General features: G+C 40.1%; 2 protein-coding genes across 2 annotated transcripts; one reads left to right on the forward strand and one right to left on the reverse strand.

Moving 5' to 3' along the window:
• Positions 1-8,064: 8,064 nt before the first annotated feature.
• Positions 8,065-14,854, forward strand: LOC113039930 (THO complex subunit 1-like). The gene is made up of 21 exons (XM_026198102.1): positions 8,065-8,165; positions 8,543-8,616; positions 8,733-8,793; positions 8,884-8,953; positions 9,051-9,169; positions 9,726-9,774; positions 10,110-10,205; positions 10,283-10,365; positions 10,449-10,522; positions 10,607-10,715; positions 11,127-11,261; positions 11,358-11,458; positions 11,576-11,642; positions 11,725-11,775; positions 11,879-11,949; positions 12,088-12,183; positions 12,264-12,329; positions 12,404-12,487; positions 12,571-12,718; positions 13,554-13,638; positions 14,488-14,854. The coding sequence occupies exons 1-21, from the start codon at positions 8,115-8,117 to the stop codon at positions 14,763-14,765; spliced, it is 1,968 nt and encodes a 655-aa protein (XP_026053887.1). The 5' UTR covers positions 8,065-8,114; the 3' UTR covers positions 14,766-14,854.
• Positions 14,855-14,887: 33 nt separating this feature from the next.
• Positions 14,888-21,530, reverse strand: LOC113039938 (ubiquitin carboxyl-terminal hydrolase 14-like). Its single transcript, XM_026198115.1, has 16 exons — positions 21,330-21,530; positions 20,085-20,230; positions 19,972-20,004; positions 18,692-18,796; positions 18,501-18,604; positions 18,357-18,415; positions 18,146-18,276; positions 17,971-18,051; positions 17,505-17,587; positions 17,064-17,178; positions 16,910-16,975; positions 16,710-16,802; positions 16,479-16,616; positions 16,338-16,398; positions 16,150-16,257; positions 14,888-15,627 (listed from the first exon to the last, which is right to left on the reverse strand). The coding sequence occupies exons 1-16, from the start codon at positions 21,511-21,513 to the stop codon at positions 15,491-15,493; spliced, it is 1,644 nt and encodes a 547-aa protein (XP_026053900.1). The 5' UTR covers positions 21,514-21,530; the 3' UTR covers positions 14,888-15,490.
• Positions 21,531-27,710: the final 6,180 nt, after the last annotated feature.

A 27,710-nucleotide genomic window follows, 5' to 3' on the forward strand; every position in this document is an offset into this window, starting at 1 on the left:
AATTGGGGGCAATTAAAAATAACAATAATACATAAATTCTGCAATAAACTGATTGAAAGTAACAGTTAAGGAATGTATAATGTTACAAAAGGCTTACATTACAAGTCATTTCTGATGTTTGTTAGTTTTTAAAGAAAAAAGAATATAGCATGATTTCAACAAAAATTTTAAGCAGCAAAAAACGTTTCCAAAAACAATAAAAATTTATGTAATTACTCCAAACTTTTGACTGGTAGTGTACATATGTATTCTATGAAGGGATATGTTTCAATCTTCTGTTCTTCCATCACTAAATAGCAAGTGTTAGTTCTGATGCACTAGGATACCAAATTTGCCAAAAGACCAACAAACAAACACACTTTTGCCATCTGCAGTTGACTGAACAGATGCTCCAGAAAGGCTTTTGGGCGAGACACTGTTGTTGTGTCTCTCTTTATTAAGCTTGGATATAGAGGAAAGAGTTTTAACATTGAGAAAACTAAACAATTCATCTTCAAGCATCTGCCCATCTGTCCCAAAATATTCTCAACAGTGTTTTATGAGAACACTTCTGCAAAACTGTTAACAAGTACAAACCGACCTGATGTCAACTTCTGTATCACCTCCAGACTAACGGATGCTAAAGCTGTCACACGAGTCAGCAACTAGACGACTGTCACAACTTACAAATCATTTACCAAAGCTGGTGTCGGACCATGTCACGACCTGGATGTCACGATAACTCTTAACATAATTTAAAAATCTAATACATTTGAAAGGAAGGATTTGGTTTCCTTTTTGGCACGGACAGAGTTATTGTACGCATGGATTTTTATTAGCACTACACCAAACCTTATTAACTAACTACAGCTTTTCACCCGTTTAATGTTTTAACCCCACTTAAAAACAAATAGTTTTATCAAAATCCATCAGAGTGGATCTGCTTTGGAGGGATCCAAAGAATTAATGCTGCATGTCTAAAATTGCAATGGCTAGGTTACATTGGAAAACTATGATTTGTGTTTAATGCAGTTTATTGGTTCACAAGGTAGATAAAATAAGCAGTAATGGAGATCTAGATTGTTAAAGATGCAGATAGCTGTTTGTAAAGTCAGTGTAAGTCTTATTCAAACTATTTCTGCCAATGTACTGTATATCTGGAAATCAAGTCTCCTGAAAATGTAAGTTTAACAATGAGACACAATCTAAAGACACATTCACACCAAGAACGATAGCAATACGATAGATGAAAAATGTCAAACCACACCACAAGAATAAGGATAACAATATACTAGAGCGATATATCATTGGAATGACTTTCATAACTATGTTTTCCAGCAGATGAATGATAACATATAGACAGCCGGTCAGACTTGCTGCTGTAAGAGCTTTCAACTTCCCCTGTAGAAATCGAAACACATTCAGAGAGAGAAGAGTATGTCTGGTGGCTTTTCTGAGGGTGGAGTGACACTTCTGAACGGCATTTATCGAGTGACAGAACTGCAACACCCAAAAGTTCAGTTATCAGTTTCCTCACATTGTGCTGATGAGACATACACAAACACATGCCGTATATCTCCTCAACCCAGCTGCACTGCAGACAAAAGCCAATTCCAAAACAAATGGAAGGAGTCTGCTATGATGTTATTAAGAAAATACGGACCAAATCTATCCGATTGTCCTGGAGCTTCTGGTTGACAGTCCTATATGAAATAGTTTGTTTTATAGCATGATTGATAATGATAAAATCAGTCAAGATTAAAAATACACGTGAATGAAGTGTCTTAAAGGAAAACGTGATGCAATACATGTATCAGCCCTTATAATGTCACCATGCACGCACCTTTCAGGCACTTTATTTTAGAAATGATTAGATAAGGAATAAAGATATATTCATAGTCCGGATGATTGCATTAATAAATCCTCTTGACTGTCACCGTCCCCTCTGGTGGACGCCTACGTTTGTTAACTATAATACAGTTAAATCCTTATCATGACAAACTAGATATGCTTGGAATGGTCTAAGACTCCTAAATAGATACTTTACTGAAGTTTTTTGTTAAAGATTATGTAGGAAAAGTAATAGATTATTTTATGAAAAGAGTGCACTTAAACAATCTTCATCATAACTGGAGTTGACTTTTGTCACACTTTAGAAATCATCAGAAAATATATATCAGTTTTTTTTTAAAGCACAATGAAAAAATGCTTTTAAAAAATGTAAACATCTTTGAGAGTTCTGATAGTTTTTTGCTTTGCAGGAGCTGAGTAAAGATGGATTATATGCAGAACCACAAGACAAATTCATCTCTTGACAGATATAAATTGACTGGATATTAGCTCTGCAGATACTTCAATTATAAGTTATACTGCATTATTGTTTGTGTCATATTAAATATATATTATTCTTAAAAATGAGATCAGAGATGGTCGACCTCAGTCCTGCAGAGTAGCACTTCAACCCTAATCAAACACACCTGCCTGTAGCTTTCTAGTGAGCTTGAAGACATCCTCCTTGTCCAAATACACCACACTTGTGGTTTTGGCCACTTGAGAGCGCATGCACACGACAGGAAGTGGAGCACAAGACTGTCCCAGGTCTTAAAAACAGTGTAGTGCATTGTACTTAATGCACACTAGATACACACTATCTCCGGAGCGGTTTCAAGGCTTAATGTTTCCCATCATGCATGCATCATGTTGCGTAAATAAATCGTAAAACATTTTGCCGAGCGGTCATGGATCCTTTCCAATATATGTTAAATATCATTAACAATTAGATATTACATATAATGTAGTAGTAAAGCAAAGATTTGCGCGCTTTATTGATGCTAATGAGTAGTGGTGATTTTGTATATTTTTTTTGTTTTTGTACAACATTTGTACATTTTTCACCTCTCCAATCAAGCACTCTCACCATTCACACCTCCTGCATCCCCCCTCTCAGGTGGGGCACCTGCAATTCAGATCAGCGAGGATGCGGTGCGCCAGGTCTTCCGGAAGCAGAAAAGGAAAAAAGCACCAGGCCCAGATTGTGTTACACCAGCCTGTCTGAAATCCTGTGCTGACCAGCTGGCCCCCATCTTCACACAGATCTTCAACAGATCGCTGGAGCTGTGCGAAGTCCCTTCATGCCTCAAACGTTCCACCATCATCCCCATCCCTAAGAAACCCAAAATTACAGGATTAAATGACTACAGGCCTGTGGCTCTAACATCTGTAGTCATGAAGTCATTTGAAAAACTGTTGCTGGCCCACCTGAAGGACATCACTGGACCCTTACTGGATCCTCTTCAGTTTGCCTACAGAGCAAACAGGTCTGTGGACGATGCAGTAAACATCGGACTGCATTATGTTCTGCAACACCTAGACAGACCGGGGACTTATGTGAGGATCCTGTTTGTGGACTTCAGCTCGGCCTTCAACACGATCATCCCAAACCTCCTCCTGCCCAAACTAAATCAGCTCTCCGTGCCCACCTCAGTCTGTCAGTGGATCAACAGCTTCCTGACAGACAGGCAGCAGCTAGTGAGGCTGGGAAAATACACATCCAGCACCCGTACAATCAGCACCGGAGCTCCCCAGGGGTGCGTTCTCTCCCCACTGCTCTTCTCCCTGTACACTAATGATTGCACGTCTAAGGACCCCTCTGTCAAGCTCCTGAAGTTTGCAGACGACACAACACTCATCGGCCTCATTCAGGACGGTGACGAGTCTGCTTACAGACAGGAGGTAAAAGAGCTGGCTGTCTGGTGCAGTCTCAACGACCTGGAGCTTAACACGCTCAAAACAGTGGAGATGATCGTGGACTTCAGGAGAAACCCTTTCAGGTTCCTGGTAACCACTATCTCTCAGGACCTGAAGTGGGACATTCACATTGACTCCATTGTGAAAAAGGCCCAGCAAAGGTTGTACCTCCTCCGCCAGCTGAGGAAGTTTAACCTGCCACAGGAGCTGCTGAAACAGTTCTACTCCACCATCATTGAATCCATCCTCTGCACTTCAGTAACTGTCTGGTTCAGCTCAGCTTCTAAATCTGACCTCAGAAGACTACAGAGGGTAGTCTGGACTGCTGAGCGAATCATCGGTTCAACTCTCCCATCTATTCAAGAACTGTACTTATCCAGAGTGAGAAAAAGGGCTGTCAAAATCACTCTGGACCCCTCACATCCAGCACACTCCCTCTTTGAACTGTTGCCATCTGGTCGACGCTACAGAGCACTGAGCACTAGAACGACCAGACACAGGACCAGTTTCTTCCCTCAGGCAATCCATCTTATGAACAGCTGATAATAACTGCGAACACACTACACTTTATATTTATATACACATACACTTATTTATCTAACACACATACTTAGTATAAACTTAAATTTTGCACATAATATATATGTACATACATAACTGCATTTTGTAATATACCTGCCTACAATTGTCATTTGTATATTGTCATTCACTATCTACTTATTTGTATTTTTTATTCTTTTATTATGTGTTTTATGTTCTGTCGCTGTCATTCTGTTGTACTGCAGAGCTTCTGTCACGAAAACAAATTCCTCGTATGTGTAAACATACCTGGCAATAAAGCTCATTCTCATTCTCATTCTCATTTGCAACTGCTTTTTATCACTTAATTAGAAGTGACACAAAATGAAATGGTGTCATCTGTTATAGGGAATACTGAACAGACATTTAGAAGTTTATTTTATGCAAATGCAAAGTATTAAAAATAAAAATAAAGCTCTGTAACCTCTTGCATTTTTACAACACTAAAAGTAAAAGACAGCATGCGAGTATTTAGACCAAAAGGGGGTCGATTAGTTTGTTCAGGTGTGTTTGATTAGAGTTGGAGCTAAACTCTGCAGGACAGTGTTGTGAAGTTGCCCATCACTGAATTAGATGATTAAAACTCTGTCTCCATTATCATCAGAATCTACTGTCTTACTACAAATAAAGAAACGTTGATGAATTCATCATAGTTGATTGTCACTCGACCCTGAGCTGAGAAGGAACATTGAAGTACCAGATTACATCTTTTTATGTCACTTTATTTAAGGACCAGTTCTCACTGTCAACTAGTTGCTTATTAGTATGCATATTACTGTACTTTTTAAGCACATATCTAATAAATGTCCACTGAAGACGAGCAATGTTAGAACCCATGTGCAGTTTAATAAAATCAAAAAGTGAGCAGAAACACAATGAACAAAGACATGGCAGATGGCAAGAACACATGAGGGACAGGAAAGAGAATAAAATAAAATAAAAGACAAAACCCTTAAATCCAAACACAAACATTAGAACATATTATTACATGATCATATATTGTAGATCTCTTAGTCCATCTCCAAATTAGAAATTAAAGAAATATAAATACATACTGATAAAATGAGTATGTACATTGAATTGTTTTCAATCGAGACTGTCACCCTGGAACCAAGGGTAACTATAGTTTTTAAACTTAAAAGACTGACATCTGCTGGACATTTGTGGAAATCCACAGAAATCAGGCACAATCATTGGGAATATGTTGTGAGTTCATACACACCTCAGTCTACTGATGTAAACAGCAGATTAGATTAGATTCAACTTTATTGTCACTGCACATGTAAGGTACAGGGAAACGAAATGCAGTTAACATCTAACCAGAAGTGCAATAAGCAGTAAGTACAGAATATACAAGGTCTACAATATGAACAATAACTATACAGATAAGTATTATGGACATAATTTACAGATTTTCAATATTATCAGCATGATGTACAGATAGGCGTACTATGAACATCCTATACAGATTGGATTGTGTAAAAGTTTATGTTCACTATAAGAAGAAACTATGATTATATGAACATTTACACTAGTGCACTTGACATTAAAAAGAGCATAGAAAAATATTCCAGTGTGCAAATGGATCATTCAGTATGCTTTTCAGATGATCTTGCAATACATATGTGTGCTATCTGAGATTATATTCAATCAAAATATATAATATATATGTTTTTCTCATGCCTCTATACATCATTTGCAATTGGTCCAGAATGCGGCTGCTAGACTTTTGACAAGAATTAGCAAAAGAGAGCACATCATCCCTGTTCTTTTTTCCTTACATTGGTTACCATTTAAAAACAGGGTTGACTTTAAGGTTTTTAAGCTTTGCACGGGCTAACACCACAGTATACAGTATTGCTGATCTGCTTTAGCCACATGCTGTGTCAAGATCTCTCCAATCAATCAGGGGCTGGATGCAAGTGGTTCTTACTTCTAGACCAGCAATGTTTTGATGCTACTTACGAACCACTTTTCTTGTTTCGGAGCCGGTGCTTTGAATGTCAAAAGACAGAACATATTTGAGACTAGGCCCTGGCTCTGATCCAGCACTCAAACTGTTTTGGAGGAAAAAGGGGTAAGAGACAGAGCAGAACGAGATCAAAGTATACTTTGGATTTCAGATGTGTGCCTAAACACTAATAACTTTAGTAGCTTTAATAAGCATTAATCATTCAAATAATACAGTTACTTTACGTTTGATTTATAAAAAATATTTCTAAGGCTATTATTTACCTGAATAGTACTGTTAAGACCTTAGCCTAGCATAGTTTTTTTTTTCTTTAGGATTAAAATAATATAAACTATGTATATAAAAAAATAATAATAAATACAAAATAAAAACACATACACACACACACACACACACTAAAATGACTTCATACTGGTGCAATTACAGAGATTCAAGATTTGTATTCATCACATACATGATAATATAGAGCATATATAACCAGCAGTGAAATGTAAGTCAGGTCCGCTCCATGGACAGTGCAATTATTAGAGAATACAACACAGATAAAAAATATACATAAATATAGGTATAAAATAATGAAATAAGAGTAGACAAAAATATAAGAATAAAAAAAGTATAATGTAGAATTAAATATAGAATAGAAAATAATGAAGTAAACTGTAGTCTTAAAATATTAAGACACACAGGTGTGTACAAGATGCCATGTGCAAACAGGTTGACATGGTCATTATGTCAATATGAGGCAGATAAGATTATGAATATCTTACTGATTAAGTGAATATTAAGTGGAGACATGTAGATATTAAGAGGCTAGTTTTGAGTTTAGGAACATGATGGCCTGGGGGAAGAAACTCCTCCTAAGTCTCTCAGTTTTTGCCATTAGGTTACAGAAGTGTTTACCAGATGGCAGCAAAGTGAAAAGATGGTTACTGGGGTGGATGGAGTCCTTGATGATTTTAACAGTTCTGCTTTTGCAGCGTTTGAGGTAGATGTCCTGCAGAGAGGCAAGAGCGGACCCTGAAATGCTCTTAGCTAAGCGCACAATTCTCTGCAGGGCTTTGCGGTCTTGACTGAAGCTGTTCAGATACTATACTGAGTCAATACACTTCCATGGCCCTGGAATAGAAAGTTTTCAGGATTGCTGGTGAGACCCTGAATTTCCTCAGCTGTCGCAGATGGTACAGTCTTTGCCTGGTTTTATTAATCTGTGTATGAATATGGGTAGCCCAAGTCAGGTCCTCAGAGAAGTTTACACCATGTCTGATCATGTTGTCATGTTGTTACAGACTCAAACAAAATGTGGATTTCAATCATGATCGTGTATCAAAAGGACATGATTGTTGCAAACTACCACATTAAAACATGAATAACAAAAAAAAAAATTCAATATTTTTGTACAAATACTATAAAAAATTGTTGTGGTCTGAATATTTAGCCTAAAAACCAACATTTGCACGATTGTGAGTGTGTGTTTGGACTTTCATAGTAAAGGACACAACTATACTTATGATGCAAAATTGTGTGCAAATATGAAAACTACAATCTACAAAGCTACAAAGAGAGCTTTCCAATCATATAATTTGTCAAGTTTAGAGTAAGATATTATTGTTTTAAATATACAACGGCAAACGTCCCACCTTTTAAAGCGTTATAACTGGTGTCAAACTGCATCAGATTGAAGGAAAGGCAAAAATCTGAAGAAGAAGAAAATAATCATGATTGCACATCAGTCCAGTAGGTGGCGATATACATGCGTGTCGCCAATACATTTAAACTAACGAAAGACAAGGAGAACCGGAAGTAGATCGACTCCGAGGCAGACAAAGCGCTAGTAAACATGTCTCCTCCGTCTCACTTCGACTTCACTGAAGCCAGAGATACATTCACGGTAAATTATTATCACAACCGCTCACCGATACACGTGTCCGGCATTAACAGATGATTTCAAAGATGAAACTGTTGTGTTTCTGTCCCTTAGCAGCCAAGGCTCTTCTCCCAAGTCGTATTTACATATATAGACGTGTGTACAGTAATTTAGTGAATGCTTTCGATGGTGTTTGTGAAGGACATAATGTGGTACTGTGATGGAAATACCGTGATACTAAATGAAAACAATATTTACTTATGAAGAAAAAAATTATAATTTTCACTGTGGTGTGATTACGTCTGGAAACCACGTGATCTCGTGCCGCTTTACTGTTTTTGTCTCAAATACCGTCTATAACAGCTTTACTCTAATTGTATTAAACTTACTTTCTTTTCCAGGCTGCCACTAAAAGTGCTGTGGATATCAGGAACTGTAAACCCCTGACCAGTGCTTTCAGCCATCTGCCGGGAAAGTAATAACTGCTCTTTATCAAGATTTTCATGGTCTTGTGTTCATTTGTAGGTTTATTTGCTTAAAGCATCGTAAGTTACACCATTGATCTGTGTGATATCTTGTGTTTCTCTACAGTGAAACTGAGAAGAAGGCCACTCTTGATCAAGCCCTGCGAGGAGTTCTCGAGGAGCAGATCGTGAGACACTGCTTCTGCTTTGTATAGAATACTCCCATCATTTTGCAGATGAGTTATTGTGTATGATAACGGTTTGATTTGATTTTGCAGGTGAAGCAGAAAGCAAACGTTGAAGATTTCCTTTCTCTGATCTACATCAGTATAGACGGCGTGACTGAAGGCATGTGTGCAGTACCAGTCTTTCACACAAATATGAACATATAAAACAAGGTTTTCCGATCATCATCTGTTTGTTCTGATGTATTGGTTTCACACAGGCGTCTGCTCCGCCAGCACTCCTTTTCTTCTGCTGGGAGATGTTCTCGACTGTCTTCCTCTGGACCAGTGCGACAAAATCTTCTCCTTTGTTGAAGAAAATGTCTCTACGTGGAAATCTGTACGTATGGAACTTGTAGTTGGTAGTGCTTGGTTTGTGCAAGTAGATATGAATTGGATAAATATGTAGGATCATAGGAATATAATCGTTCCTGACAATCCAAAGAACCGCTTGCATGGAAAATTATGAACTTTTGCACACCATTAAGACATTTATACCATAAGAAATATGTAATCGCCACCAGCGGCTCGAATTCTCAAATACTATATTTCTGCTGTTTGTTTCTTTTTCAATTTCTAGCTGTTGCTGAATTAAAAAACATAGTATTGCTATGCTACATGACCAAAATAACATGTGTTCACTGTAGATATAAAGAAATTATATTATTGTCTAGAAACTATGTAATATAATGCCACATTTAGTGGTTGAAGTTTTCATTAAGACCTACTTTAAGACAGTTTTTGAATATTCCTAGACAGTTCAGGCAATCTTTTCCAAATTTATGATTAGTGTGGTCACTTTTTTTGTAAACTACAGCTATGGTCATACCAGTGACCCCTTAGTTGCTGTTTGCAGCTGTATTATTAATGTCTGCTCTTTTGTTTGTTTTTTACAGAGTACATTTTACTCTGCTGGTAAAAATTACTTGTTAAGAATGTGCAATGGTGAGTTTCAAGTTACATTTTTATTATTTTTTTTTTTTTACTCTGATGGATTTGTCCTAAAAAAAAATTCAATATGTTATATTTATACTACATCTTAAAATAGACCTTTATTCTTTAAAATAAAGTTGGCGGTTTTTATAATAAAAAAAAAAAAAAAATTATGTTATAATTATAGCTTCTGTTATGGTTTGTTGAAGTATAATCATTTAAATCAACTCATGAATTCTGTCTGTATACCCAGCGCTAATACACACACATTCAGGTATATCTTCTTCGGTGGTATTTGTTGTGAATGTGCAGGAGAAGCCTAACATCATCTCTGTGTTTGTCTACAGATCTCCTCCGGAGACTCTCCAAGTCTCAGAACACAGTGTTTTGTGGACGAATCCAGCTGTTTCTAGCACGTCTCTTTCCTTTGTCTGAAAAATCAGGTATGCTTTTTTTACATTTCTTGGTTCTTTTGTTCAGTGGTGATTTTATGACTCAATGTTTTTCCCTTCTATTACAGGCCTGAACTTACAGAGTCAGTTCAACCTTGATAACGTCACCGTGTTCAATAAGAATGAGCAGGAGAGCACACTCGGACTGCAGGTAAAGTCATGCTGACACATGTTGGGTTTGATTTACTTTAGTCATGCGTTTTTAAAATAGACATGTTTATTTTTCTCCTGAAGCACACCGAGGTTAAAGAAGAGGGGATGGAGGTGGAGGAGGGAGAGATGGGTGATGAAGATGCACCAGCTCCCTGGTAAACCATATTTGTATTTTCGCATCATGAAGCACATCATTTTTAATCATTAGTGTCTAATGCAGAGGGTTTTTTGTTTTGTAGCACCATTCCTATTGACTACAACTTGTACAGAAAATTCTGGACCCTGCAGGACTATTTCAGAAACCCTGTACAGTGCTACGACAAGTTCTCATGGATGACTTTCCTGAAGGTAGTGGATCATGCAGTTATCCGATGGTTTCATCCAAACAGAAGTCTTCCTCCAAGGCAGTCGTGTTTGATGTATTTGAAGTTAAATGTAAAACTCTAAACTGGTGATAGTTCATGAGTCAACCCTTTGAAGGTTTTGCACTTAAAACGCCTTCGTTGCCAGACCTCAGGTCGGTTATAACCAGAGATGCATGAGCATGCACAACCAAAATGAACAATGGTACCTAATGATGATTAAAAAAAAAAAAAGAAAGAAAAAAGATTTAAGTACAGCCTAAGTTCGTTCTTGAATGTAGACAAAGTTTATGCAGATTTGTGGTTGTCCACAGTTTAAACGTGATGGACTACAGTATATCTGTGTGAACTAGAGAACAACTGTTTAAATCTCCCCTCGCTTGTGTCCTCTGTTCAGTATTCAGACGAGACGCTAGCTGTGTTCAAGAGCTTCAAGCTGGATGACATGCAGGCCTCAAAGAGAAAGCTGGAGGAGATGAGGACTGCTGCTGGAGACCACGTCTACTTTGCCAAGTTCCTCACCAGTGAGAAAGTGGGTTCTTCCAGTCTGTACCCTTCAATAAGAGAGTCCTGCTGTTAGAAATACACACGTCACGTAACACAAAGCAAATCTGCCATCTTTCCTCAGTTGATGGACCTTCAGCTCAGTGACAGCAACTTCAGACGACACATCCTGCTCCAGTATCTCATCCTCTTCCAGTATCTCAAGGGCCAGGTCAAGTTCAAGAGGTCAGGAGACACAGCTAGCATCTTTAGCATCATTTCAGTCATAATTCAGACTTGCCAAGCTGGAAGGATAACAGTAATGTACTCTTTTATTCTGCAATTTCTCTCTAACCGTCACAGCTCCAGCTGTGTTTTGAATGACGATCAGTCTTTGTGGATTGAAGACACAACCAAACTAGTCTATCAGGTCTGTTTGAATCTTAAGAATCACTGATTTGAGGTGTGCGCTTCATATGCATTTATTACTGTTCACCTTCTTTTCATTGAAGTTAGTGAAAGAAACCCCTCCAGATGGAGACAAGTTTGCGTCTATGGTTGAGGTAAGCAGTGTACGCACATATGGATTGTAGTTGAACACGTATATTGCAGCCACTGCTCTAAAAGCTTCATCTTTTTATGATTTTAACATATAATCTTCAACAGCACATCCTGAACACAGAAGAAAACTGGAACTCTTGGAAAAATGAAGGCTGTCCGAGCTTTGTGAAAGAAAGGTGTTGACATAAGTTTGCTTTAAAGCGTTTTGTAATACAGATGACTCTGAAGAAGCATGCATGATTTGGAGAAGACCAGACATATAAATGAGCCGGATCTGAATCCAGTTCTGAATGGATGTGTGACTTGTCTCTCAGACCAGCAGAAACCAAACCCATCCGTCCCAGCAGAAAGAGACCAGCTCCAGAGGACTTTTTGGGGAAGGGCCCAGATCGCAAGATCCTCATGGGAAAGTAAGATCGTAACTGATTGCTGTGTGACTTGTGTAAGTCTTCGATTCAGATCTTATTTTGCTGTTCTTGACCGTCAACAGTGAGGAGCTCACGAGGCTCTGGAATCTAAACCCGGACAACATGGAGGCCTGCAAGTCAGATAGCAGGTTTGTGTTTGGGAAACGCTTGCACACGGATGCTAATGTGAGGAATGTTGCATTAATACATGTCTCGATTAAAGGGAGTTCATGCCGTCACTGGAGGAGTTTTTTGTAGAAGCCATCGAGCAGGCAGATCCAACCAACATGGTGGAGGATGAGTACAAGTACGGAGATTGAAGCGTTTCCAGTCTGGTAAATGATCAGACTGTGCATCAGAGTAAATTAATTCTTTGTCGTCTTCCCTCAGAGTTGTGCGTAACTCAAACTACGGCTGGCGAGCCTTGCGACTGCTGTCCAGGAGGAGTCCGCACTTCTTCCAGCCCACAAACCAGCAGTTCAAGAGTCTGGCAGACTATCTGGAGAACATGGTCATCAAACTGGCCAAAGAGCTTCCTGTGAGCGGACATGAACTTTATTAACCACTAAAGAGTTTTCTAGACCGTAGATAACATTCAGGCTTTTCAGTGGCTGATATAATCGCAGCGTATACAAGAGCCGTCAACAGATATTGGCACCCTTGGTAAACATGAGCTGAACAGACCACGTTAAAAATCTTTTGGTCTTTCATTGAATATATTCACAAATATCTAATTATTAAAATAATGGAAGTGTATGTGTATATATATATATATATATATATGTATGTGTGTGTGTGTATGTATGTATATATATGTGTGTATGTATATGTATATATATAAATTACTTTTTTTTTTTTTTTATCTATGCATTCCATAATTGACACTCCTCACCACACTCTAAAAAAAAAAAAAAAAAAGAAAGCTTCCAAAAGGTTCTTTTTTTTTTTTTTTTTTTTGGAATATCATTTACAACCATTTTGGATTCAATTCTTAAAAGAGGGATTTTTTTATATTTTATAACCTAAAGAAGCCTTTCCCACTCTGTGTAATGGAAAAGTTCCTTGGATGTCAATGGTTCTTCATGAAACCATAGACGCCAATAAAGTTTTTGTGTGTTATTTCATTTTAAAGGTCACTTTTTTTTTTTTTTTTTTTGTCTGAATGGAGGAGAAACAACAAACCAGTTTTTCATAATCCATTTTTGCTTACATTTACCAAGGGTGGCAACATTAGTGGAGGATGGTGTACAATATAATTTAAATGACAAAATTCACTCAAATATTCTGCTCACTATTTCACTCCAATATTCAATATTTTAAGTGATATTTTAAAATCCGAAAACTTAACTTCATCTTTGTTTCCCTTCCAACAGAAGGACCTTCCTTCTGAGGAGATAAAAACAGGAGAGGAGGATGATGATGAGAATGGAGATAACCTGTTAAAAGACAGCAATGACAGTGAGTGTTTTTATGAGAATCAATGGCCTGCCTGCTGGATTCTGTGCACAGTGTTTTTTGGATCAGAACGGCAGTGCGTTTGCATCAAAGTGGGGTCAGGTGCTAGAAAATGACTCGTGTTGCTCGCTTCGCTGTGTACTTTTGTTTTCGTTTCCAAAGCGTCGTCACAGAATGGCACGGTCATCTATCTGCCGTGAATGTAGGATAAAAGGTTCAGGGACGATTCATTTTTGCAAGAGGTCAGCAGAGAAAATGTACAGCAGGCACGCCGAACATACTGAGACAGTTGCTAGTTTTTTTTTTTTTAGAGAGCTAGAGGAAGTAAGGGATTTAAACCAGTGTTTCCCTGCTTCTGTGGGACATCATGCTTTTTAGACATTGCCATACCCATCTTACATGCTATTGATTTTATTTGTGCCGGTCTTGAATTTGATTTAAAAATCCTGCAGAGACCCTACGAGCATCACATCTTCAACTGTGCTGTTTCAAGATCATTTGACAAAACATTCGTAAAAAACAGCATTCTAAATTTAAAATGATTGTCACTCAACAGATCTGAGACTATTCATTCCATCTTTAAACAAGCTCAATGAGTTTGAAAAAGTCTTTTTTTTTTTTTTATGGAAAAACTGTTGCAATCAAGTCAAATTGTGTTACTAGGCGTCAAGGTCATAGTAGAAACTGTAAACCGTTGGTGGCACTAGAGGGTTTGGGACGCTCCAGTTTTGCAATGTCCTATGACTTTTTTTTTACATCTAGTTCTATAGAAAGGTTACAAGGTCTTTGCCCTTTTGTAGCTCGACCCCTAATAAATCACGTTTCATAACTAAAAGTGAACTTTTTTTCCAGGTCCCAGCATTCAGAGCAAGGCAGTGACCAACAGTCAGATGGATGAGATCGCGGCCAAGCTTGGGTCCAAGTGGAAGACGCTGGCTGACCACCTGGAGATGAGCGAGAAGGAGATCCGCATGATCGAGTCTGACAGCGAGGATGTAGAGCTGCAGGCCAAGATGCTGCTGGTGGCCTGGCAGGACCGAGAAGGCCCTCAAGCCACGATGGAGAGCCTGGTCTCGGCTCTGAACGCGGCCGGTTTCAGTAACGTCACAGAAGGTCTCAGTGAAACATGACTCCACATCGCATTGTTTTAAACTTCAACTGTACTTGAATGAAATGCATTCTCTTTACATTTCTGAAATAAATGTTCATTTGAATCGGATAGTTTTTTTGTTTTTAAATACACACAAGAGTGTCAATGGCATGTTTATTTCACCGTTTCAGAAGAGCCAGTAGTCAATAACATATAACAGAGCTCAAGTTCTCTTACTCGGATTGTATTTGAGTATTTAAAGACAGATGAGTTTACAGTGACAAGCAGTAATCGAGCATAAAGACATCCTCTCAAAGTGCTTAGATATCAAATTCACACACGCGCACAACATAACATTGTAAACAATTTGCGTTTCTCACGAGATCCCAGAATCTTACGTCTTGATGCATTTGTAATCTGAACATTGAACATCTTTGTATATCAAGTCACTACTTCTCCCGCGGTGGGATACTGTCTATTGAGCATGAACGCCTTTTCACAAGGCTTAAAAAAATATTAAATGCATATAGAAAACATTTATAAAACCACTGCTCCAAATCCAAACAAGGATCGCGTCAAGCAATCTATCATCCAAAAAAGGGATACAAAAAAAAAAACGTTAACATGCCGCTTGTGTGATGATGCATGAAGAGTTCAGGAAATATTAAGGTCATGTTTTTAAAGACACCAAAATTTATTTGCACATCTATACAGACAGTGCTCTGAAATGGCAATTGTGGTTCAAGTCTCCTGTGTGGACCGGGGTTACTCCAGTATCTCCAGACGCCGAGGGCCATACAGAAGGACGTATGCTATATGCCAATCACCACCACCAGACAGCTTCAAGATGTCCTCAGGGGTCACAACACTGACCTTATCGTCATCAAACTTCACCCATTCATCTGTCCAGAAGAGAGAGGAAGAAGTCAACATCAGCTAGAAAGTTAAAACACTCTACAGCAGGGGTGTCCCAAAAAAAACAACAACAAGTGGACGAGCTGAAAACATTTCAGACCATGTTTACACATGTAAGCTTTGTCCACTTGTGATTGGATCAACAAAAACAGAGCAGTGAGAGAGCCAAGGCCAGCTGAGCGCAGAATGCAAAAGTCACTAATTATGTATAATGACTTCCTTTTAAAAAATAACATGACTGTAATACTAGTAATGTAACATTATAATTATGCTTGTAAAAATCCTAGAATACTCACCCAAGCATGCAACCACAATGCATTAACAGTTACAAAGGCAAAAAACTATGCATTCTACAAATGATGCATGTAAATGTTTGCTGTTATTTAAAGGGACGGTTCACCTTAAGTTGCCGGTCCCCATTGACTTTGAAAAACACTATGCAAGTCAATGGGGAACAGCAACTGAAGCTGAACTATCCCATGAACAGAGACACACTGACTATACTTGACCTTCTTTCCTTTTAACCCAGCTGACGTAGTGGCCAGAAGAACTGGATCGGCCCTGATGCGTCAGAACCGCTTGCAGGTCGTAGTAGCCACTGTTGTTAGAGCCCAAGTCTACAGAGAAGAAAGAGTTCAAAGTTCATAAATCCAGCCGCAGGGTAAACTTTCAGAACCACGCTGAAATGAGAACTAACCTTCAGAAAAACAGAATGGTTCGTATTTAGTTTCCTTCGGAGCCCCAACCTTCAGATTCTCCTGTAAAATGAGAAATAAAATATCACAGGCGGGATTTCGACATGTGTGAAGCGTTCAGTTTGACATCACAGGACACTTGCTTTGGGCTGCTGCTGCTGCTGCATCTCCAGCTTCTTGTCTTCAACCACCTTGAACTTTGACCTCACAGAAACCATCTTCTCCTGCAGTTCAGCAGTGCACAGCTCATAGACGTCCAGCATAAGAGGAAATTTGACATCCTAAATGCAGCAAAATTAAAATGCACACAAAACAACAAATCAATAAAACAAATAACACTTTATATGTCGACTCACTCAGAGCATGCGACCTACCTTGAGGACTTTGGCATTCACTGACTCTTTCTCTTTGTAAAAGAACCGGACCATCTGAACCGTGAGGTATGCCGGGAGACGGCTGATTTTGGACTGAAATGCGGTAACACAACAAGTGACTCTTCATTTCATTAGAGAAAACACTTTAACAAAAGAGCATTTCTTCAAAGACCCCACAAAAGTCGGAAGATAAAGCGTACCGATTTGATATAGAGGGCGTTTCTTTTCAAGGATGGGGAGAACTTTGTAATGTCCTCCTGTAGCCTCTAGACACAAGGAGGAAAAGATAAAGATGAACAGGGGCTGTGAGCGCTGGTGGTGCGTCTAACTGTATGTACGGGACGTCCCACTCACCAGTCGGAGTCCAGTGGCGAGATATTTGACTTCCTGATTGATGAAGCAGCTCAGCTGCAGCTGGCTCTCTGTGCCTTTAGTCGGATCCTCATCCTCTGACTCAGTGCACTTCATACTGGACACATGCAGGTTAAGGACCTTCAAATATTACATCAAAACTCTGCTTCAACTGCATGAAGTATTGCAAACCTCTCACACAGCGCAGTGCATCCAATCCAAAAGAGAAAAGCACTGTAGATCTTAACGGGTCATATCCTGTGACAACTATGATTTAATGCACCGCATCTCACTTACTGGAAGAGCAAAATATCACTTTAGGATAACTTTAACAAGTAAACGTTAAAGAAACGGTGCGATGCAGCTTATAAAGTAGCAAGACAGCACTCAGAAGTACTATCTGAGAGAGCACACGCTGGTAAAGATGTGCACAATAAAGGATACGTAGTTTCAAATTCAACACCAAAATACTGATCGATGAAATTCTTCTTTTTTGCGGCGGCAGCGGCTCCACTATCACGGTCAGTCTGTTAATCACATCAAAAACACTCAGAAGAAAAGTACATTTATAAAAAAAAATTTATTTTCAAAAAATATGATTAAGACATTAAATTATGTTTCTATGGAAAACCATTTCTGCCACTAAATAATTTTTTTTTTTAAGTTACTTGCGACTTTCTTTTTTTTGCTCAGAATTACGTGATATAAACTCGCAATTCTGTTACATTTTTTAGATACTTTATATCTCACAATTCTGACTTTAAATCTCACACTTGCACGTTTTTTTGTGAGATAAATGATGCAATAACCTTTTTTTTTTATTATTATTCAGTGTCTGAAACGGGCTTCCATATGTTTTTCTCTATAATTAAATCGTTATGAAGCAGAATATATAATATGCTCAGCTTGCCTCCATTGGGGTTTCTGGTTCTTGAGGCTCTAATTTCTGCTGAAGGACCCGCATGATCTGAAGCCAACACTCGTTGGCATCCTGGGTGAATGAGAGAGAGAAACACATTGTATAACTATCCATTTTAACAGAAGATATTCAGATTAAATGTGCTCCAGCTCAAATGAAATGTGACCTGCTGGAGGTACTGGCCCTGGTCTCCTTTTTCGGCGAACTGTGGGAAGGCCAAGTGCAGGAACTGCAGCAGGATGATGGGAGGAATGCTTGACGAGGTCTTATCCATGGACTCGTACAAATCACGCATAGCTAAGTGAAGAATTGACTCGATCAAACATGTGCTAAACGTTCAGATTGTGTAACCTGAAGAGACAGTGAAAGTGTGTCACCTGCTGTGATGTACTGAGAAGGTGCATTGGCTCCAGAAGACCGCAAGGCACCAGAATACCTACAGATGGAGGAAAACGATCACTAAAAGACATTGATGCATTATGCAAAATAAACTCAATATGAAGGATATGCCTAAACTGTACCTCCTGAGAGCGTCTTTGAGCTCAGGCACAGAGCGGAGACACTGCACGGTTGCGTTCATGTAGCATGTGTTGCCCAGATTTGTCAATCCACACGGCAACTCCATCTGAACGTGACGGAGATTACAGAGACGAGATGTTTTCTTGTTTCTAGCAGATTATTTGGATCCGTATTCTGTTGTCTGAAAACTCACCGCAGATGCCAGCTGCTCCTCCGTCATGTCCTCCACAAACATGGGCCGCACTACAGGCTCTTCAGGAAGAGCGTCCGCAGAGCCCATCATCAGAAGAGTCATCCCCTACATCCAGCACATTCACAGTCAACATGAAACAGCACTTGCAACCCACTCGTGTTTAATACTGTGATGCATCACTCAAGCAGGAAAATGGGCCGGATTATGAAAAATGTGCGTTCAGAAACAGAATAGAGGCAGTTGGATTGAAACTTATTTTTAAGGAGTTTTTTGTCTAGGACTTGGAGACTGATGGTCAAGTTCCCAGTGCAAGTCTTTCAATGTGTACTACACTTTGGCGGTGAATCTAGATGGAGATCACTATTTAGTGAACGCTGAGCGCTCAAGTCAATGAACGTGTTGAGTGTTTCAATGCATGTTGTGGTAAAGTTTTTTAAAAGTTTGTATTGCAGCTTTCCAGAGTCTATTTGTTGGTTATATTATTTTATTGGGTTTTTTGCTTGAGTTTGGGTTTTCTTTTGTTTTTTTTGGGTGTATTTTCTAGTCTGGAATTTCTACTTAATATATATGAAAATCTTCTTTAAATGCATATACTGTACCTATTTACTCTTGTTGAGTGAAGCACTGAGTGGTGTACTTCAGTGCAAAGCTTTTCTTTCTTGAGTTATGGCGATAAGTATTTACCATATTTTTCGGACTATAAGTCGCACCTGAGTATAAGTCACATTAGTCCAAAAATACGTCATGATGAGGAAAAAAACATAAGTCGCATTTATTTAGAACCAAGAGAAAACATTACCGTCTACAGCCACGAGAGGGCGCTCTATATTTTTAGTGTAGACTACAGGAGCACTGAGCAGCATAGAGCGCCCTCTGGTGGCTGGAGACGGTAATGTTTTCTATTGGTTCATTTCTCTTGGTTCATGTCAAATTAATTTTGATAAATAAGTCGCACTTGACTATAAGTCACAGGACCAGCCAAACTATGAAAAAAAAGTGCGACCTATAGTCCGGAAAATACGGTAGCTCCCACTTTATATTCAGCATCCTTAGATATAGTGAACAGTTTGGTACTGTGTGTTCATGTTGAATGTGTATAATAAGGCCAGGAACAAGTATTCATTTCATGGTGCACTATTGGATAACCCCACTTGGATCATATCCTTAAATGTTTAAATAACTGCTGAATTCTGATTCCGAAACAAAACTTCCTTTTTAGAACTTTAGATGTTTACAGTCATTAATAGAATCTTGGATCTTGGATTTAGCAACATACTTACATTTTTCAACTTGATGTTGCCCCACTCATCATCCTGGCGAACAAAAGTCAAGTCAGTCAAATAGAGTAGAGCTAAAGACACATGTTCTCAATAACAGCTGACAGCCGGAGTACCTTCAGCGTTCCTCCTTTCACCATGACTTTCTGTCTCTCTGGCTGAACCCCTGTAAGAGCGAAGAGCTGGGCTTTGAAGACCATGGGAGGCTCCTCTGTGTTCAGCTCCACCGCATCAAACTTCTCCTTCCCCCATTTCACATTCACTAAGATGGCAAAAACACATGAGAAAATGGGAAAAGGGTCCAAAAAGTGTGCTAAAGCCAACACTTTAAAAGTGCCAGCTCAAACAAAAGTGAAAATTCAATGATCTTCCACTCAAAATTGAGATTTTTTTTGTTTTGTTTGGGTGGGAAACCAATATTACTACCATAATGAAATGCACATCTGCACTTTAACTTTTGTGCATTATTATGTCATGTGGGACTCAACAAAACTTGCAAGCCAGGCAGAAAAGAAAAGAAAAAAAGAAAAACTGAACTTTTATGCAGTTCTCTACATTAAATTAACATAGACTTTAAACAGTGCACAAGTTGATTACTTCTAAAGGCATTTCCCCCAATTTTTGCCAATTCTTTTAAAAAATAAGCAGCTTTAACATTTTGCAAAACATCTCCTTTTGTGTTCTAAGGATTAATGAAGACTGTGGAATAAAATTAGCGTGAGTAAATGATGGCAAAAGTGACATTTTGGGGTGAACTGTTCCTTTAAAACGTTGTTTGGAAACCCATTAACACAATTAATCAATCTAGCCCACACTCAAGACAAACTAACCACATAAGAGAGTTAAGTTTCCCTACAAAAATGAGACGAATGAATATAGCTTTAACAGATCTGTCTGTAGAAATACTTTAAATTGAACGAGTAATGTGTCGTGTAGTTCAATCCACTACCAGGCGTGATGAATCGAGTTCTAGAGTCAATTCTGCATAATTTTGGACGTAAAGTCTGTATACAGTATAAGATTAAATAAAACGGTCTGTCGATTGAAAAGTGATAACGTTATAAGTTTAAAAGGCATTTTAATAAAGTGTAAGCCGCGTAGCCGGTGTGATAACAACATGCTGCATCACTCATATAATGCTTTATATAACAAACAATAAACATACATATAAAATAGACCTTTCTCTTATATAAAAGGCACACCAGCAGGTGTTCTTGTGGAGCTTCTCCCTGTTTTAAAACAGAAACTATCACTTGAGGCCTGAAGCTAATGTTTAATGCTAACGGCGCTGCTTCTTTTCACGCATCTCTTGTCGTTTAAAAACCAACTATGGTTTATGTAAAACAATTTTGTAAACAGACCTGTAAATACGGGCATCTTTCTCTTGTCTTGTCTTCTATTCAGCTCGACTCCAAAGGCCGGGTTTAAGTCGGGGTGCAGAAGATTTGAGCGTCTCGGAACTTCATTCAAACAGCAGCCCACGATGACGCTGCAACTGCGCGAGACGCGATCGATGAGCTCCGCGAGCGACTGAGCAGACTTCATCAGGAATCACATGGCGAAGTTTGGGGTTATGAATATTAATAATAAGCTCTCGAAGACGGTGCTTTGGTGCACGCTGAAGGCCTTAATCACGAATATTAATTGCATAATGTTGACTATGCTTGCTTACCTTCCAGTGGCAAAGACTATATTGAAAACCAAGCCATTTAATAATGCTACTATGCCACCATGAAGGATAGGATTATCATTTTTACATTATATTTTGATGGTATATTAGCACCGTTTGTTGTTTTCTCGTGGCATAAGACAAAGTGTTTGGACCCAGAAGTTGAGCCTAAGACCAGCTAAAACCTGCTACTTCAACCAGTTAAGACCAACTTTGGCAGGTTTTAGTTATTTTGTCAGGAGAGATATTTTTAGGCTTTATTTTTTAAAGAACAGTTACTGTTATTTTGAATTTGATATGATTACATGTAGTACATTTGACATTGAACACCCATTATCTGTGACTTAAAGTACAAAATAAACATAAGGGAAATATCACATAATAAAGTTAAATGAACCCTTTGGGTTATATCTGACATCGGTTAAAAATGAATGTCAATAGGCACTGTTTTATTCCATTTGTTAATCTTGGTTCGTGACGAATCCTGGAAGCACCAATTACACCACATCTGTCGGTTGACAGACCAATCATGACAGTGATGAGGGAGTCCCACCTCCCCAATATATACCACTACATAATAGTCATAGACAGTAAAAGAAATGGACACAGTCAGTGACCCCATTGGAACTCAATTGAGACAAGTGAAGCCCGTTTTTAGCTATCTTTAGCACTTCCGTTTCTGACGCGCAGACTCAAACGAAGCTTGATGACGTCAGCAACCTGTCTGACAGATGTAAATCCTCTAGTAGCTGTGCGTGCAAACTGCCATCGTTAATCTTGCAGAGACGGCGAGCTTGAGCGGTGAGTTCTTTTGCGTGAGTGAGCAGGAGTAAGTATTCTGATTAATTATTTTGTATAGTATTTTAAAATGTAACGTCAGTACGCCATATTAAGTTAATTGCCTGCGAGCTTCTCCTCCTGTCTGTACGGTAATGCGACAGAGAGTCCAGTGGTTATGACGCAATCGTTAGCCTATTTTTACAAAAACTGTTTCTACAGGGCCATAATGTAACATAGAAGGTAATGGAGCCCTTTATACATCGTCGTGTATCTTTGGAAATAAATAATGGACAACTGGAGTTTTTAAACACCTCAGATGTAAAGTTATTCGCTGTCAAAGTGACGCCAAAATGAATGGGAGGTCAATGGGATGCTAACGCAAGTGAAGTTCTGCTACAAGATGGTGGCACCCGGCCGACGAAAAACATATGTGCAAACTCTAATGAAGTTAGTTCCTCACTTTCCGCGCTGACGCCGAGTTTGTTTGCTTGCTTCAGTGAAAGTATAACATGCATAGCGTTTTCGACTCGTACATTACACGTCACGTGCTGATGTCACGTGTCGTTACGGGATCTTCACAGGTTGTGTGTGAAAGCACGCACATATACCGGGTCATCACTGGCAGTGTGAAAGTGCAAAATCTAGCGACCCGGGAACAATTACAGGAACACTTTACCTGTGTATCTGCCGGAATGGCTGCTTTTTGGATGGGAAAATACTCTCTGTTAAAGTGAATATTTTATTTCTGCTGTTTTTTATTTAGCAGTGGGGACCAAGGCAGGTTCTCTTTTTCTTTATTGAGCGGTTACAGCATTTTCTCTTAATATTCCCTCACGTAATAAGTGTTGTACGGATCGTTATGATCTGGAGCATTTACAGGAATAATTTGCGGTAAGACCCGTTATCGAGAGGCACGTTGTGGTGATTTTGTTAATCTCTTGGTGTTCGCATCTCTGTTATGGCAACTGTGAGACAGAGTAAGAGTTATGGCAGCGAATAAAGGGGACTCAAGTTTTTACGCACCTCCCACGGAAATGAACGAGGTTGCTCCACAGGCTCAGTACAGATGGGGAGACTTAATGGACGAGATATCTCCGGAACTTCCTACACTCTTTGAATCACACCCTTTGGCAGGGGGCAAAGAGGAGGAGGATGAAGTGATGAAATGATTGCCCGTCTCTTAGAGGAGGATTTGGAGGATGATGAAGAGTACGGTATCCTTCCTCCTAATCTTTCTTCCAGACCTGGGAGTGCGATTGGTGAGTCCGCCTCCCCCATGCTAGGGGAACTGGACCTTATTGAAATGTGTAGAAGAGCGGCTGCTAAAGTCTCTATTGACTGGCCATCTCAGCAAGAGGGCCAGGGTACAGAGAGGGATTTAAATGATGGGAAGAGGCTGGCATCGCGTGCTTCCCCAGTCAAGCAGCTGCTACCAGCCCTCCCTGCATGTGTAACAGAGATGCAGCGCTCCTGGGTCAAACCCTTCTTACACAGGGTTCCTGTTAAAGGTTTTTCTTGGCTGGATGTTCATAATATGGAAAAGTTGGACATCTCCAACCCAACTACAGTCGAATTGTCGGTGGCAAGCCATCTCCACCCCAATCGACTGGCAGGCCTATCCTCCTCTCCTTCTCTGCCAGGAAGGACAGAGAGGTTGTCTGCTTCTATTTTTCTAAAAAAAAAATGTACCGCTCCCCTGCCCTGGCTGTAAGAGCCCTAAATGCCACCTCACTGCTCACAGCATACCAAGCTGAGCTCATGGAGGAGATGGAGAGGCAGACAGATGCTTGGACACCCGATTGAGCTTCGTGGGAAGAGATCTGTGTCATTGAAGATCTCAATCTGTCTTCATCAAGGGGAACGGTCCAGAGCTGCGGCCACAGCATGGGCCTGGCAGTGGTGGGTAAAAGAACTCTGTGGTTGGGCTGACGGCTTATCAGAAAGGGAAAAGGCAGATTTCCTCGATGCCCCAGTGGAGCCGAAAGCCCTTTTTGGGACTGCAGTGACAAATACTTGCCTCTCCTTCCAGGGGTGGTCAGTCAGGGTACAGAACCCCCCCCCCCCCCCCCCCCCCAGCAGCCAATGCAGAGGGAGGTTAATCCAAAACAGCCCCAGCCTAGAGGCAAGGCCTTGTCTGCGGCAGCAGCTGCTAAGCATCTCCCAACTAACCCTCAGGTAGGGAAAAAGGAACGGGCGACCTAACCTGTGGTCTGGCTTTGGGTCAAAAGAGGGGCTACAGCACTCACTACAGTCTCTGTAGCACCCCTCTGCACGATGCAGGAGCCTTGTTCCCCCCTCTGCCAAAGAAGCATTGGGGTGTGATTCAAGAAAAATGTTCAGAGGATGGAAGTTCTCTTGTTGGAGTGTTGGCACCAATCATCCAGTGCCCCACATGTTGTTTCTCCCCTCTCTACCCACAGGGAAATGCAAGAGAGCGGACGAATGTTTACACAAGTTTACACAAGTATTTGAAAGTAATAAATATGTTTCCTGTGCATCCAGGCAGTGGGCCAAGGGCAAAGAAAATAAAAACAAAAATACACAAAAATACATCCAAATCAGAGCAAACGCAAAGTGATAGTGTCATCACATTGCTTGCGTGCTCTCCGCTGCTGGAGTGATCGCATTTTCTGGAATCAGGGACTCCACTGGGAGCTATTTCTCTGAGAAAGGTGGTAACGACGGTTGCGTTGCTCACAGGTTGGGGTGCAGTATCCGAGGGCAGAATAGCGAAAGGAAAATGGTCCATCTTGCTATACAACCCACATATAAATTTTCTGGAACTGTAAAGTGTTTCTAGCATTGAAACATTTTGTGCAGTTCCTACAGAATCACCACGTTTTGGTCAGATCGGACAACACAACGGAGGTGGCATATATAAATCGGGGAACACATTCTCCCCAGCTTCACAGTCTAGCACAACGACTTATTGTGTGGGGCTTGAAGCATTTTCATTCATCACAAGCGACTCATGTCCCAGGAATAATGAATGTGGGGGCAGATCTCCTGTCCAGGGGGAATCCTCTGTACGGAGAATGGACTCTCCACCCTCAGGAAGTGAACTAGTTGTGGGAGAGGTTCGGCCGAGCTGCCATAGATCTATTCGCCTCAGACAAAAATAACCATTGCCCCCTATTCTTTTCTCTGGCGAGAGACGGTGCACCGATAGGTGTGGATGCTTTAGCATCAAACTCACCTGTGGGCAAACGTACTGCTTTACACGTTTCCTCCTCTGAGTCTGATCGTACCAACTCTAAAAAGAGTAAGAGAGTGCGGTCACTTATTAATTTTGATCGCGCAAAACTGGTCCTGCGCGACTGGTCCTGGCCTCTCCCGTTGAGCAGAGACCTCCTCTCACAAGCTTGGGGAGAGATTTTTCATCCACCACCGGACAGAGTGGCTCTGTGGGCCTGGCCTGTGAGAGGTTGAATTTAAGTGTTACGGTTTTGCCTCCAAGGGAGAATGCAACCATTCAAAATGCAAGCGCGGCTTCGACATGCTCTGCATATGATAGGAAATGGAATGTATTTGAATTATGGTGCGCACAAAGGCAAACTGTACATTTTAAATGTTCAGTGGCAGAGATGTTGTGTTTTCAGCAAGAACTTTTAGATAAGGGGATAGCCTTCTCTACCGTTAACGTTTATCTTGCTGCAATTTCTGCTTGACGTGGGGATTGACAGGAATACTACAGGCCAACACCCGCTTGTGTGCAGGTTTATGAGGGATGCGTGGCATGGTGCACAGATTTACTGGCCTTTCATCACACCACTTTTTCCTCGTCAGAAGACGAGCAGCTTCATCGTTTGTGCCCTGTCCATGCATTGTGTCACTATGTGGACAGGTCGAAGGGATTAAGAAAGAGTAATCAGTTATTTGTTTCATGGGCTGATTCTCATAAGGGCAAACCTATTTCTCGTCAGCACCTGTCCCACTGGCTGGTGGAAGCTATTATATTTTGTTATAATAGTATGGGTCTAAGTCCTCCAGAGGGGCTGAAGGCTCATAGTGCCCATGGGTTAGCCACCTCGTGGGCGTTGTTTAAGGGCGTTTCAATTCAGGACATTTGTGAGGCAGTGAGTTGTGCTTGGCCACACACTTTTGTCAGGTTTTATAGGCTGGATGTAACAGAGCCTTCATTGGCTCATTCTGTCCTAAGTGTGTAAAAAAAAAAAAAAAAAGGAAAAAAAAAAACATTCGTTCAGATGTTGCTTTTATTTCACATGTCTCCATCCTATTCTGTGAATAATACATGGAGGGCTTGTGTTATTGTTTTCACACATGACTGAGTTGGTTGGCATGCCTGCTTCGGACAGCATATCTGCAATACAGGAGTTGTCTATATCCCATAGTGAGATACCAAACGAATGTTTGAAAGAGAACTTAAGGTTACTCACTGTGACGAGTGGGGCGGGGCCGAGAGTGTTGGAACAGGTCAAGGCCAGTGGAGTGATTGGAAATGCAAAACATCTGCGCCACTCACCAGTCTTTTGTGTATCAAAATAAATTTGTGTATTTTATTTCAAAATAAAGCCCAGGCCTGGTCCTTTCTCCTCCTTCACTGTCGTAGCTCCTCTTTTGTATCCTTCCGATCTTTGCCGTGGGACTCGAGACCGGTGAGTGGAGCAGGTATCGCTCATTTCCAAATCACTCCACCGGCCTTGCTCCGTTCCCATGGCTTTCGGCCCCGCCCCACTCGTCATACTCACGTAACCCCAGTTCTCTGATAACATGAGTGAGGTATCTCACCACACTTCCCTCCTTGCAGTAGCACGGGAAAGAGATATGCTGAGAATGAGGTGGGGACTGTTATGCAGTGGTATATATTGGGGAGGTGGGACTCCCTCATCACTGTCATGATTGGTCTGTCAATCAACAGACGTGGTGTAATTGGTGCTTACAGGATTGGTCACGCCCAAGGCGATTCCCATAGTGATATACCGAACTAATGTTATCAGATAACCGGGGTTACATGAGTAACCTAAAGTTAATATAATTTAAACATGTATTAACCTATTATACCTTGGTAAATTAAAAAAAAAGTAGAATTATTCCATTACTCATTAGTCCAAGCAAGACGACAATCTACACTCTTTTCTATTTCCATTTTATCTACTTTTCTTTTTAAATATATTTTGTGGTTGACCCTCAAACACTTTCTATTCTAACTACTTGTTTCTTTCTTATTTAAAAAAAAAGACTCTTAACATAGCCTTCTCTATTTTTTTCTATTCTATTTACTTGTTTTGTATTTAAATTACATTCTAACACTAGCGTCTGCTAAATGACTAAA

The sequence above is a fragment of the Carassius auratus genome, chromosome 2 (assembly GCF_003368295.1).
Source record: "Carassius auratus strain Wakin chromosome 2, ASM336829v1, whole genome shotgun sequence".
Lineage (NCBI taxonomy): Eukaryota > Metazoa > Chordata > Actinopteri > Cypriniformes > Cyprinidae > Carassius > Carassius auratus.